Genomic DNA, 14,260 nt, shown 5'->3' on the forward strand with positions numbered 1-14,260 from the left:
GGTGTTATCCGGCAACTATATCCCTGGCTCGCTGATGATCCTTAAAGCCTAGCTAGCTGTGACCAAGTTCCCAAGACACTTTCGACCAAGCTAATGCACAGTAATTTGCGAGTGCGGCACAGTGAAGGTGTGATGTTGAATAGTGGTTCGCTGAGGGATGTTGGGCCCGGATTTGTTGCTCGATCCTTTGGTAAGTACCTTAATGCATGGATGTATCGTTTTACCTTCTAGATACGATCTTGAACTGTTTATCCCGTTGTGATTGTTAATCGATTTCCAGTCCCAGGTGTCTTCCATGCAACTCATGGCTAAAAGGCTGGCCATTTGACAGCACTGGTCACTACCGGTCACTTTCTTTATTTTTTTTTGGTGCATACGAAAAATGCCGCGTATGTTTTGATCGATTTGCAGCGCCAAGCTGTTGTCATTGAACTAGACCGAAACTTTTTCCAGTGCGGTGTTCGTTGTCTCATCGGCTTGCGAAACCAATGTTAACTGCATGTACGAGTAGTTTTGTTAGAAGGTTTTAGTGCACCAGCCCGCGGACGTCATTGCTTTGATACGGCCATTTCCCGGTCGGTGCCATCTGATCCATGTGACATGTACGTACGTAATTTGCACCGAGCGCGAAGCGCGAGGTGCTGCAGTAAGTCTTCGTCAAGAGCATAAAATTTGTCTGACGCCAAAGAAGAGCGTACGTCACGCTTTTCCAATTCCACAATCCCAATAAAATTTCCCAATGGTATTGGCGCTCGCGCTCGTGCAATAATGTGGTTCGCAACCACCGCTAGTGTACCGGTATAGTTACGTTTTATACTGGTATAGTTCTAATGGTAAGTTTACATAGACGTACAGTACTTACTTGTGTCTCTATAGATTGCAAATCCTGTTTTGTAAGGTGCACTAATGGTAAGTCTTGTTAGTGTGCAGTGTGCACACGTATTCATTACGTGCTTGCGCGCGCGATGATAAGTAATAGTATCCCAGACCGGAAATTTGTAGAGAACGAACATAATAGTCGTACGTCTTCCGTAAAATTAATGCGTTTCGCTCTGTTGTTGGTGTGCGTCCAGATGGCGGTGGTAATTTGGATTGTGGTGAAGAACACAGCTGACGTGTTTCACGGGTACCGATGTACCATTTTGAACGGACAATATGACAGGAAATGCTGGCGCCGTTTAATGTAAATGACTATATATTATTATAATTATCCAGCTTGGGCTGTGCGAGGGCAAACCCGTGAACTGTAGTGCGAGTACACTTAAGAAAATCTTAAATTTGGGATAGTATTATTTGGCATTCCGATCACGATTGACAAAGGGCTCTGGAGCAAAGCATGGATATATCTTCTCCATTGTACAAAAGCATTAAATCGAATTCTCTTCAAAGTAAATTTAAGCGACTCATAATAAAAATAACGGCTTTGAACTTTATGGTATATGTATATAATACTGCATATATATACAGTAATTTGCTGTGGTACCGGCACCAACGCAGGTGCCGGTAATTAGCGGGAATAACAGCGCGTATAACGGTTTTCAATAACCCATCAGAATGGTCACCGGTGGTAAGTTACCACTGGTAACCATTCTGAAAGACTGTAATAGAGTAATATCTATATTCGTATTTGTTACGCATGCAGGTACAGCATATCTGTAAAATAACATGTAGTTATTATTCCATAATCCATAAAAGCAGGAAATTTACCGAAATCAAGAGTATGTACGAGCGACAAACGTATGACTGTGTCAATGTGCAAAGCTATTGTAAAACAGAACAGTTTATGTATGATACACTGACATGAGTAGTATTGTGGCACCCTGCAACAAGTTCCCGCAATCGGCGAACAAATTCCGGTTTTCTACCGGCGATAAACAGCGATTTGACCCACTTCCGCCGGCAGCTGCGTGTGCGCGAGTAGCGAGTAGTACAATCAGTACATACACGGGCGGTATCGTGTATGTACTACGGTAGGTGGAAACAACAGCTGCTGGTGATCTCAGCCTCCATTAACGTTTTCGTCAGTGGCTACGTCACAAGGCATTCATTGGTTGTCAGCTGGAAGCTTCGCGTACACCCGCCCCTTACGCTACAACTGCAAAATATCGATAAAGTAGTTTGTGTGTGTGTGTGGTGTGTGTGTTCGCTTTTGCACTCGTTCATCACATGACCCACAGTGCAGAGAGAAAGTGCGCATTCAGCGAGCAGATAGAGAGAAAGAGAGAAGAGGCAGAAAGATTGGCGTACTCGATGTACTGCAAGGTTTGGCCTCGAGTAAGAGCGAGTTGACCGTGTTTCGCACGCAGTGGCATGCAAGAAACGGTTCATAGTGTTGACTGTTGAGAGAGTGTGTGTGTGTGATCATTTCTGGAAAAGAGCGAGCCGTTAGTTCAGCACAGCGATTTGCAGTACTCTGACGAAATCTCATTGGCGTTTCATTCACAAAAATGTCGGGACTTATTGTTGGCCTGATTGTCGTATCCTGTTGGTTGCCAGTATGCCTGAGTCTAAGCTGCCACTGCAACTTCTGCGAAGGCGGCGTCTGCACACCCGAGGGGAATGGACGCTGTTTCACCCGCTCCCGCACCGACCGCAACGACCAGATCAACACCAACTGGGGCTGCATCAACGAGGAGAATCTCATGCCGCCCCAACGGCCCTTCCTCTGCGAGGGCAATTACGTAAAACCGCACCTGAACACGGTTAAGTGCTGTAAGGAGGATTTCTGCAATCCGCGCCACCATTTGATCCATCAGCCTACCCCCGGCCCCGTTAACACTACCACGCCCCTGGCGCTGATCGACAACCCCGACACCCGCGCGGTGTTCATCGCTGCCGTGGCCGTCATCGCGGTGGTAGGGGTGCTGCTGGCGGTGGGGGTGCCGTTCTTCATCATCCAGCGACGGCGCCGCAAGAGGAGGATCATGGGCGGCCAGCGCGTGGGGGAGAGCGATAAGCTGATCGAGGGGGGCTCCAGTGGGGGCGACCAGTTGGCCTTCTCCGGGTCGGGATCGGGATTGCCGCTGCTGAGCCAGAGGACAGTGGCTCGCCAGATTACCCTGTCGACGGCGGTGGGGAAGGGGCGCTTTGGGGAGGTGTGGTTGGGCAGCTGGCATGGAGAGAGGGTGGCGGTCAAGATCTTCAGCTCGCGTGACGACAAATCGTGGAGTCGGGTAAGCCATCCCTAATGTGTTATTTAACCATAAGTTATGCTGTTATAGTATTATTTACGACGCTGTTTTGAAAACTTCGTGATTTCGTTTAGTTGCACATTATTGTGAAAATATGTTCTTTAATTGCACAGTTTTTCCCTTTTCGTGCATTTCTGCTTGTGATTTAATTTGTACTAAAGTAGTAGTTAAAATGACATGAGTCGACTGTTTTATAAATTCCTCGTTACAATTTGATGCTTTCGATGGTTTGGAAAATTGCCGGGCATTGTAAACTTTGTTTATCCGCTATCGATGTCGGCGAGTTACTAGTACTGTTTGCGGATTCGCTTATATTCGATTATATGATAATTTTTCGAAAAGTATTACTTACCGCCGGCTGAGCGAGATGCGAAAGAGCATCCCGCATGGTATCGAGGAAAAACAACGTTACAACGAGCTGTATTATCATGCGACGAAACATCGATGGGTGAGTATTTGTGTAGTACGCGGTGCAAATAAACAGCGCGCTGTTCCTGGCTGAAGCAGCTGATTGTCAAAGAGATCGGTAGTTCGGTACATATGTGGCGGATTAGCAGGCTAATTCCGTGATATGTGACTGTGTCATCTGCGGGCTGTTGTGCTTTGCTCGGGTTTCGCTCGGGCCGATCGATGAAAATAATACGCTCACTGCTCAGTAAATAATACATAATTCCAGTTGGTCCCCAGAAATCACGGTGTATGGGGATGTTTTCCCTTCGTAATCACGGAAAACGGTTTTTTCCTTTAATTGTTTTATTTTCTTTCAAGATTACTCTATACTCGTATTTATCGAAGCAGCGGAAATAGAAACGTCCACACTTTATCGGGGAAATAGAACTTACGTTACGCAGGGTTAGCGTTGAAACCAGCTAGACGTACTCTTAGTTGAGCAAAAAAAAATTCGGCAGTTGATAAATCGCTACCGGAAAGATGAATGTTACTTCGACTAGCTGCACTCCTTAGTTGTTGTTACTAAAACGTAAATGTACTGTACACTTTTTCGTGGAGTTTTGGCTTTTGAGCGGTGACTTATCAGTTTGAAAAACTCACGGTGCATTGAGGATTTGGGCTGGTTGATGTAGTCGTGACAATCTGATTGGCGGTACGGCATTATCGGTGGCATGTGCCGCTGACAGGTTTTTTGTCTTGTCGTTCTTCGCTAACTAACGCGCTAGCCAGTCATGCTGAGCGGAGAAAAGTATTTTTAAATAGCCTGGCTTTTGATGCCATTGTTATTAGCCGGAGCTCTCGTGTATTTGGATACAGTTGTTCTTATCCTAAAAGCACATTACTGTTTTGTGCCTGGCGGGCGCACTTTGTCGTTCTGGTGCCGTCAACAACAACGATAAACAAATAGATTTTCTGTTAGCTTTTTGTGGTTTTCCTTTGTTCGCGCCGGCTGAGGTCGTTAAGATTTTCTGTTTGTTTAGTAGCTTTTCGTCATTGAGCTTAATTGGCTTAGGGATGCATCGTCAGTGACGGAGTTTGTATACCGGTATCTTTGTGGTTTTGTTAAATAAATAAACTTCAGAACTGTTGGTTAGGCGAGGAACTTAGGTGTGAACTGAAGGGTTTCGATTTCCTTTATTGCCGATTTGTTCAATATTTCTCCTCAAATTATTTTCACCGTGTTGCTTAACTGAATTATGTTAACTGAATTATTAACAGAAAATTAATTTCATTAATTAAGTGACAACAGTAGGCGGTAATATCTGTACGCAATACGCATGCTCTTACTAACACATTTAATTTAATTCCTTACTCGTTAATACGAGTATGTTGGTGATCTGTTATAACTGCTCTATCGCTAACATCAACTTCACGGCCCAAAACATTCATTCCACAGATTGAGATGACGTGGTTGTGTAATTAGGCACAGGTCCGATCTGCAAATCAGTTAATCAGAAAGATTTTATCGATGTATTTGTGACGAACACGAAAATGAGGGGCCGAGTGTTAGAAGAGCACGTCAGCCCGGGAATTTCCCCCTCCGATCATTAAGGAGTTGACTGCGGAAACGTGAGAGATGCTGATGGAGATGGTGCGAGGTGTATTCTTTCGGCTGTTGCTGCTACTCACCAGCTGAATGGTGTGGCCGGCATTTGGCAAGTGTTGTTTGTTTTTGGCCAAATGTGCCTGGCCTAGGGCAATCCTCCAGCATCAAAGTCCGTTTGGCTTTACTTTGACACTCCGATCCGATTCATCCGATCGGATCGCGGGAACGCGCTGGAATGTTTATGCAGCAGCGTTTTCGTCACACTTGAGCAGTGACTGTGCGGGAGAAAATACGCCACTATTCAGATCATGTCAAGTGCGCCACTTGCCTAACAAAGTGCACAAGGGATTTATGTGAAACCTTTTGATACAATTTTTCTGATTACACCCATTTTTAAACTTTAAAAATTCTGCACTGAGCGATACTAGATGCAGTCCTGTTGGAAAATATTTCGCTGAAGGTTTTGGATTGTGCCGTAATCAGCATCACACTGTGACAGTAGCTCCACAGAAGGTTTAAAACTACCGCAATTTATTACTGTATTTCGTTTGGCTTGCTTGTTTTCCTGTTTGGAAAACGAAGGCGTCTTGAGCAAATTGTGATACGAGTATGTAATTTTAATCAGTTTGGACTTGGCCGCTCAGCGATGTTCCTGAAGCACTTCTCCGATGCTTGTATTAAAGTTGAATTAATGAATACATCTTAGAATTATACGAGGAGGGGGTAAATACACGGGATAGACAGAAAAAACGGCAATAATAAGGGATAACCATTTTCGTGTTGAGCAGCGCGGCCAGCCACCAAGGGCAGGCAGTCCAGCGGCATTACACAAAATTCAGGCTTTGAGACCCGAGCTGCCTTCTTCGTAGAATCCTGTGTTATATTCAAACACCAGCGTCTTGGACATTTCAGAATCAAACCGTGCAATTGATATCTTAAAAGAACAAGAAATAATTAACAAGATTTTCGATACCACGCAAGCCGTGATCTATGAGAAACACGACAAGTTATAGCCAAATTACGTTTCCCATAGACAAAGCATAGGAGCTCCGTGGAAGCAAACCATCCAACTCCTATGCTTAGTCTACGAGAAACTCAAATGGCTCAATCTTGCCTCAGTTTTAATAAGTGGCGAGTAGTTTGGTATCAAAATCTTGTAAATTGTCCCTGTTCTTTTGAGCTATCGATTGCGCGGATTAATTCTGAAATGTGTGCAAAGACGAATTAAGTTTAACATAGAAGTCTACGGAGAAACAGCTCGAGACAGTAGTCTCAACGGCTGTTGTGCACTGTGTCACCGAACTGCCTTCACTTGGTGGCTGGCAGTGTTGCACAACACGTGAATGGTTATCCTTATTGCCGTTTCTGTCTATCCTTTATTACCTCCTCGTACTTCTATTGCTTGCGTTTTGGGAGCGGTTGTCAATAGCTGGTGGAGAGCTGATCGCTGCAAATACCGAACCAAATGGGAAAGTGTCTGGGCGTTGGGGCGGAACACGACGCTGAGATTTGATAAGTGGGTAGAAAGTGGGTCAGGTGTTCGGACAAGCTGCACAGGGACGATTGAGGACAGTTGTGATTTTTGAGTGGCGGGAAAGCCGTAAGATGCGCTGCCATTACATTAGGTACTCCGTACTCGTATCATGCATGCATGGCATGGTATGCGACTATTTGTATGGGCTGTGTAAGCTCTGGATTGTGGGTATGCCGTATGCCCAAGAAAAGCAATAATAATAAATTGACTGTTGTGGAAAAATAATGGCGTGATTAAGATGACCGCATGTGTGTGTTGGTGTGACGGATATACTAATTGATAATTTGGTTGGGAAAACGCCGCAGCTACGCCAGTGCGGTTTGGGCCCCGGCGAGCGTACTCATGATCGATTTGCGCATTTGTAAATCGATATTTAATTTCCTCGGCCAGCTTTTTATAGACCCCATTCCCCACCGGGTGAGCTGCCTGCTGGAGATGCTGTCTCGCCCCAAACGCACTATCATGCTTCAGCGCATTTCAAAACGCCTTGCGCACCGCAAATTACACACACCAGCCTGTAATTGACGCCAGTTGTGCTAAATGTTGTTTCAAATTAGTAATTTTCGTTTGGTCAGTATTAGCAATGAATACCTTAGTTTTTAAAACGTATTAACTTTTTTTTTGTAAGGTGCCTCTAATTTTCGGCACGGTGATCGAGTGCAGTATTGGTCTTTCTGCTTTCTCATTGAATTAATTTTCTGAACCCTTGTTCCTTTATTTTCTGACATGATTAGCTTCAGTTTTGCAGGCGGTTTATTGTTTTTATTTAATTTGCATATTTCCATTAGGAAAAAGTTCGGCAATCAGCGGACTGTAACGAAGATTCTTTGAATTTCGAAAATGCGAGTGTTAATTTGTAGCGGTTTCGGGTGCGTGGTGGCGATTGACTGATTAATTAGGCAGATTGAGCGTGCTGTCTGGCTGCTTGTCAGTGCCCGGCTTGACCTTAATTGACAGAGGCTGATCGCGCGGGTCACAGAGTGCCTGCTGACGTCCTTCTTCCGGGGGAAACGATTAGTTTTTATCCAGTCGTTTTGGCATGTGCACTGTGCAGTGCCCTGTGCCACGACATATCAGTGGTGGATCAGTATGTAATGTTTTTGTCTGTTGGCTGCCAGCGCGATATGAGCGCCGGCAGCGTTGGTGTGCTAGTGTGCTACCACACGAGCCTGACTGGCGGAGTGGCATTTAATGACGCTTCATTAAGCGGTGTGGGTTTGGCCGGCGTGTTGTTCATCCATTAATTTCAATCCATTAATCACTATTAAATTTTTGTGTGAAATTTTCTGCGTGCTGGAATGCTTTGCCGTTAATCGGAGTGCGAGCACGGAACTGATTGTGAGCTACTTGCGTTTGCGGTTGTGTCGGCCGAGCACCGCGATGGCTGTTGAAAGGCGCTACATGTTTTCGATTTGATTGCGTTGGGGCTTGAGTACGTACCCTAGTGGTTGTAGTTAAAAAGCTGGTGAAACCATCTCTAATCAACGATTTCTGCAGAACACTAAACTTGATCGATCCTGTATCATTAATTTGCGTGATGAGGCCGTTGTGTCAAGAAATGATTGGCACATTTTGCGTGCTTTACCCGAACATGTTTTTCGACTAAATAAGCAAAATTAAGGAGAAAAATCTTTTGAAAAGACATACAAGCACAAGCACTTATCAGTTGATGCAATAATATTGCCTAAATAATGGGACACTCATAATACAAGACAAAAGTGTTGCAAGTACGGTATTGTAAATCTTACAATTAGAGTATTGTAGTCGTTATGGGCGCTGTTAATCTAATCAACGATTACCCAGAAATTGCTACAATAAGCTATGCGCACTCATACGTATTTTGAAATTAACTGATTTTTTAGCAGAAAGTAGGGTAAGGAAAAAGTACGAAGATATATTAATTTAAAATGATAATGTTTGTAGGAGACCGAGATATACAACACAACGATGCTGCGCCATGAGAATCTCCTGGGTTTTATCGCCTCGGACAACAAAGACACAGGGATGCTGACGCAGCTGTGGCTGATCACCGAGTACCATGAGCGCGGTTCCCTCTTCGACTATCTGTCGGAGAACCGGGTGGCGGACGCCGCGGCGCTACTGCGCCTGACCTATTCGCTGGCGAACGGACTGGCCCATCTGCACATGGAGATCGTCGGTACCCAAGGTAAACCGGCCATTGCCCATCGCGACATCAAGAGCAAGAACGTCCTCGTTAAGCGCAATGGACAATGTGCGCTGGCCGACTTGGGACTGGCGGTGCGTTTTGATTCCCTCACGGGACTCATCGATATCCCAACGAACGACAAGGTATGTTTGGGCTAGACTCTATAGTTATTCGGAATTAGTTTAGAGATAGTTTTGCAATATCGAAAATCGAACCTTTCAGAAGTTGGTTTCAGAGTGATATGAAATTTGGTTTCAGTATAATCTATTGAAGGGGAAAAACTGTCTCAATGAACCACTTATTTTGAGTTAGGTAATTGGATACTTCTAAGTTAAATTTTTTTTAAAATACCACCGCAGAGGCAGCATCAAGCAGGTACATGAAGAAATATGTAGAGATTTTTGCTTCTGTGTGAGCCCTTTGTTTTGACGGCATACGTTTCGCAAAACGACTGCCCGCGAGGGAGACCAGTGTCTTAACTTTTATAAGCATATGCGAGATGCATCATAATACGAACTACGAAAGCCAGTGAAAAGTTGTTGGTTCGAATATTGAACAGATTTTAGTCTTTTTCATGACTTAATAAAACGTACCATGCTGCTTGTTTTCAGTTGGTCATGCAGAAAACCTTAATTTGGTATTTATACTCGTACTGTATCTGTTTCAATAGTTAAATAAGAAGTGGTGAGCTGCTTTGTGTTTAACCTGAACTACGACTTTTTTCGCTTTCCGAATACTTTTATAATATGAATTCGTTGCACCGGACGGCAGAGACACGGTGTTCTCCGGGTTGTTCCATAATTATGACGAAAAGTTTTTAGAAATTGATAACGTGGTAATTATTACTAATAATTATTGCTTTTATACAAGATTGTATAGGATATTAATAAAAAAGTATCGAGTTTTCTAATGCCGGGTAACGCAGAGGATGCCGTTTCTCTGATGTCCGGCACGCGAATTCAAATTGTGATAGTGTGCGAAACGGGAAAAACGTCGATGTACGCAATCAAAATTAATAGTACAGTCGTAATACCGTGCTTGGCCAGTCAAATACGCAGCATGGATCGGTTGCAGGTGGGCACGAACCGCTATCTGGCGCCGGAAGTCCTGAGCGACGCCATTAATACCAAGAACTTTGAAGCCTTCAAGGCTGCGGACCTGTACGCCATGGGTCTGGTCTTCTGGGAGATTTGCCGGCGGTACAGTCCGCGGGAGCAGGACTCAGTGGACGACTACCAGCTGCCGTACTTCGACATGCTGCCCTCGGAACCCAGCGTGGAGGAGGTGGCTGCCGTAGTGTGTGAGAAGCGCATGCGGCCCGGCATCGAGGCATGGCTGAACGCTGAGACGGCGGAGGACGAGGCACTGTCGCTGCTGACGCGGGTGATGCGAGAGTGCTGGTACGAGAACCCCATGGCCCGGCTGACGGCGCTGCGGGTCAAGAAGACTCTGGGTAGTATGATGGAGGCACGGGATATCCGCTGACCGGCTCCGAGGGTGAGCGGAGGGGAAAAATATACGCACAGACAGGCCAAAGTGGAACGGGAAAGTGGACGGCGTGCTTGCGCTTCAGCGGAAGAAAGTGCGCGAGGGATTGCCTAAGAGTGGATGTGTACAGTGAGCGGGACGTTATTAGCTAAATATAGTATTTGACGGTTGGTTTTTACTGGCTTTTGTTTCTTCTCTCTCGTTGTTGATGGTATTTTGTTTTAGTATTATTTGTGTTGACGTGCACATGTACTTTGTTTTGTTTCGGCTATCGTGTTCGGTTGTTATTTTGTTGTTTCTATCTGGGATGCATTTTATGGTGTTCCGATAATCCCATTATCGAGTATGTACAAATTATCATGCCTTTAATAATTCTGTTAATAAATTTAACCCTTTGAGACTGGTACTGGAGTTTTCACTTTCGACGTCTTGCGATAGCTTTTGAATTACATTGACAGAATGTCGTGTTCTTTCCTTTTCCTTCTGGATTTTTTTGTTTCCAACGGTGCTTTATTTTTTGGAATAATGCTTCGCATATTGCTACTGGAGCTTTCACAGCTTTCCATAATTTTAAGTAAGGCTTTTTTATGAAGTGCTTATATTGGTTTATGGATTTTGTGATTTTATACCACTGAGTTACTTAGCAAGCCACAAAACGCTCAGTAATTTTTCTGTCTGCTAATTCAGTAAATTCATCTCTAGACTAACGGAAATTCCATTAAGTTTTCTCACGTAAGAAATGACAGTAAACATGGCGGAGCGAATAATTTCAACGGAACAATTAATCATTTTTGCTAAAGCGCATTTTTCAGCCGAGGACGATTGCTATTGATTAGCACCGAACAAATGGCTGGCGATGTTCACGGTTGTCATGGCAACCCATTTGGCCTGGTTTGAACCCTCTGCTACCGCTGAACGAGTTTGTGGCTTTGATTTTAGCTAATCTTGGCACTTTTCCGAACGCCGGCTCACAAATACTGCGAAACGATGAGTCCAACCGGCAGAATTCGCTCTCACAATCAGGTGGAAATTGTATAAGGTATGTGTGACGCATGGCACACTCGGCTCAGCTGACAGTAAGAAATTAAGAATGCTGATTAATAACCGGAATCTGCTAGAAATGCGCGGCCGGCCACAAAAATTAATAACATAAAAACTCGTACGGAACCGGTGCGTTTTGGAAACAAACGTGCTAAATACCGGTACGTTGCAACATTCTCGTTGTACGATTAGTTGTTGGTTGTACCAATGGCATTTCTATCAACTTAGAATCACCGAAACTGTCCACCCCCATAAGGCTATAACTAATATTAATACTGCCCTGTAAACTAAAATTAAACATTAATTTCTTCCGGTTTGCGGAAAAATTTATTGTAAATTGTGAAATTCATTCATTCTACTGATTCTAGAATTCACTGCAAATTCACTGGAAATTCTGAAAACAGAAAAACGCCAATTCGGAAACAATTATCATCTTAAAAAATATCTAGCTGTTCAAATGAGAGCAAACTGCAAGTCTAAACCAAAAGAAACCTTTGATAATCAACCTAATCAACCAAACAGAGATCATTTAGTTTTTACATACACGAACGGATCGTTAACAGACACACAAGCAATCACATGGTGCTGTTCCCTTGATCTTGCCGCTGCTCTTCAAAAAATGTCACATGAACAAAGATCAAATCAGCGATCATTTTAAATTTTTAGCCAATGTGTTATTGAAATGTTTCAGAATTCGGAGACCCAGAACGAAATCTGCTACAACCAATTAAGCAAAACTAAGCCGACAGAAATAAATTAACTTCACTCAGCAAAATATTAATTTCCTGCGCACCAGAACCAAATCAAATGCCGAAGCCTTCGAAGAAAACACAATAAAAATCAAAAAGAACCCTTGTCACACCATTAAGAAAGCGCCGCTTCAGAGGTCATTGACGATGGCATCCGCCAGGCTGCAGGTAGTTCCCGTGCCGTCCGGCTCCACGTTCAGCTTCTTCACCACACCATCCTCCACGATGGCCGAATAGCTGCTCCGAAGAAAACGAGTTATAGCAGAGTAGGATTAGTAACCAAGAAACTCTTCTACAACGATTTGGCAAGGAATTTCTGATACTCCTAATTTTCTTGCTTCTTGCTTAATATCCGCACAGATTTTCTCGTTGTATTTATATATCGCATGGAATAAAGTGTTACAACAAGTCTCTGAGTCAAACTGTTCCTTAAATCACAACGCTTAACGGGGGTGCCGAAAAACAGCAAGCAAAATGCCACAGAGGAGCAGTCGCTTCCATTTTCTTACCGCTTGGAGCGGGCATTTCCCAACACCGGATTGGCGGCCAACTCCAGTCCGACGGCCTTGGTGAACTTGCCATCAGGATCAGCCAGCATGTGGATGTTGGAACCGACTTTGTGTTCCTTGCCCCAGGCGTCCATCCTGCAACAAACACTTTTCAACGCAAAAACAGCCGAATTAGCGACAATCACTCGGTCTCAACCTCAACCGCCCAGAGATGTCTGGATCTTTCCGCAAGAAAATACACATCTCCTTTCAATAACTTCTTTCATAAATTCTCATTTATATAACGCGCATTGCCACAATTGTATCTCAGTATTTAATTTTAATAACATTTCTACAACAACTGCTTAAGGTTTTATAAAAATACTCTACACTCTTAAAATATGTAAAAATCAGATCACTTCTGTCCAAACGGACCACGGCATCTGCCATGGGATGCTCTAAAGAAAAATTTATTTTTGCAAAACTTTTCATCCAAATTCTAATGACTTCAAAATTCTTATCGTCAATGTTCGCCGACTAAAAACAGTTATTCCATCCGTGCGCACCTAGTTACATATAACCAAGCCTTTTCTTAGATGAATATCAAGTGATAGCAAATTCGCAATAAAAAAGTGAGCTGCTGTCAATGGGACAAGACTGTCACAAGAGTCTATGGATTTCATTTCACACTTACACGAAGGGATCGTTGACAGCCAGACAAGCAATCACTTCCGCGCCCTTCGCCTTGATTTTGTCGATATTCTTGACATAGCTGGGCAGGTGTTTCTGCAGCGAAAACCATACTGACACCTGCCAAATGGAATTCGCGAGTAAGCAAACTAACAGCCGAGCAGCCAGGAGTGAAAGCGCCGGGAACGGCGAACAAAATTCCCTTCTTCCCTTTGAACAGCTCCCGCATATTGATCTTCTTGCTCACATCGCCGTCGAACACCTCCACATCGGGCAGTTGATCACCCTCCTACAGAAAACAACGGTGCACCAGTACTCGGATGCTGCGGGGTAACAACATCAGAAAACTAAAATTCGGAAAATCTGAGAGGCAGTTCAGACAAATATGTCGTCGTCTATTACTTCCCCGTAACCCGCTGTCGGTCTATTAATGGCCAGTACACAGGGAACAATAATTACCGCAGCGTAAGATGACTAAGATCAGCATTTTCTCTCGAATTTTGTTTACCAACCTTCAATTGAGCCATCTTGGATGCAGCGGTACCTTTATAAGAGAGAAGAAAAAATAAAAAAATCACCCAGAAAAATCTACGGGAAAGGAAACCTAACGAGGAGCAGTCTGGGCGGCGAAGGATCGGTGGAATGTGGCGATGGGGAGAGGTCGGAGAAGGCTGCGGAAAAGAGGCGCACTGACTGATACGGACATAATTACAGTACCGAGCCCCGGCTTACAACAGATGATTTGGCAGGTTTTATCGCGGAAACCCTTGTATGCAAAATCGCTGATTTTACCTGACGGCGGGCCTGGGGAGATTTGCGCCGTTTCTTCGATCGATACCCTGCAACTTCAGTTTGCAAACACTGCACTTGCATCATGTATGTACGGTGGTGATTCGTCCTACAAGACCGGCGTACA

The 14,260-nt window shown here is 44.2% G+C and overlaps 2 protein-coding genes across 3 annotated transcripts; one reads left to right on the forward strand and one right to left on the reverse strand.

Moving 5' to 3' along the window:
* The first annotated feature begins 2,155 nt into the window (after nt 1–2,155).
* LOC129590377 (TGF-beta receptor type-1-like) lies at nt 2,156–10,774 on the forward strand. The gene is made up of 3 exons (XM_055485578.1): nt 2,156–3,173; nt 8,645–9,031; nt 9,963–10,774. The coding sequence occupies exons 1-3, from the start codon at nt 2,448–2,450 to the stop codon at nt 10,371–10,373; spliced, it is 1,524 nt and encodes a 507-aa protein (XP_055341553.1). The 5' UTR covers nt 2,156–2,447; the 3' UTR covers nt 10,374–10,774.
* A 1,218-nt stretch (nt 10,775–11,992) lies between these two features.
* LOC129590481 (peroxiredoxin-5, mitochondrial-like) lies at nt 11,993–14,216 on the reverse strand. Of its 2 annotated transcripts, XM_055485738.1 has the most exons (7): nt 14,137–14,216; nt 13,954–14,015; nt 13,857–13,888; nt 13,499–13,633; nt 13,349–13,440; nt 12,676–12,810; nt 11,993–12,403 (listed from the first exon to the last, which is right to left on the reverse strand). In XM_055485738.1, exons 3-7 carry the CDS (start codon nt 13,869–13,871, stop codon nt 12,298–12,300), a joined length of 483 nt encoding a protein of 160 aa, XP_055341713.1. In that variant the 5' UTR covers nt 13,872–13,888; nt 13,954–14,015; nt 14,137–14,216; the 3' UTR covers nt 11,993–12,297. The 2 variants fall into 2 exon arrangements, with proteins under 2 accessions (XP_055341713.1, XP_055341712.1); XM_055485737.1 differs by having other exon boundaries at nt 13,954–14,204.
* Nucleotides 14,217–14,260: the final 44 nt, after the last annotated feature.

Source organism: Paramacrobiotus metropolitanus, unplaced genomic scaffold (genome assembly GCF_019649055.1).
Source record: "Paramacrobiotus metropolitanus isolate TYO unplaced genomic scaffold, Prichtersi_v1.0 Parri_scaffold0000040, whole genome shotgun sequence".
NCBI lineage: Eukaryota > Metazoa > Tardigrada > Eutardigrada > Parachela > Macrobiotidae > Paramacrobiotus > Paramacrobiotus metropolitanus.

Coding starts and splice junctions, on each gene's coding strand:
- LOC129590377 (XM_055485578.1), top strand. CDS start 2,448: ATGTCGGGACTTATTGTTGGCCTGATTGTCGTATCCTGTTGGTTGCCA. Junction 3,174..8,644: donor ACGACAAATCGTGGAGTCGG/GTAAGCCATCCC, acceptor TAATGTTTGTAG/GAGACCGAGATATACAACAC. Junction 9,032..9,962: donor ATATCCCAACGAACGACAAG/GTATGTTTGGGC, acceptor GATCGGTTGCAG/GTGGGCACGAACCGCTATCT.
- LOC129590481 (XM_055485737.1), bottom strand. CDS start 14,050: ATGTCCGTATCAGTCAGTGCGCCTCTTTTCCGCAGCCTTCTCCGACCT. Junction 13,889..13,953: donor CGCCGCCCAGACTGCTCCTC/GTTAGGTTTCCT, acceptor TCTCTTATAAAG/GTACCGCTGCATCCAAGATG. Junction 12,811..13,348: donor GCTGTCAACGATCCCTTCGT/GTAAGTGTGAAA, acceptor TGTTTGTTGCAG/GATGGACGCCTGGGGCAAGG.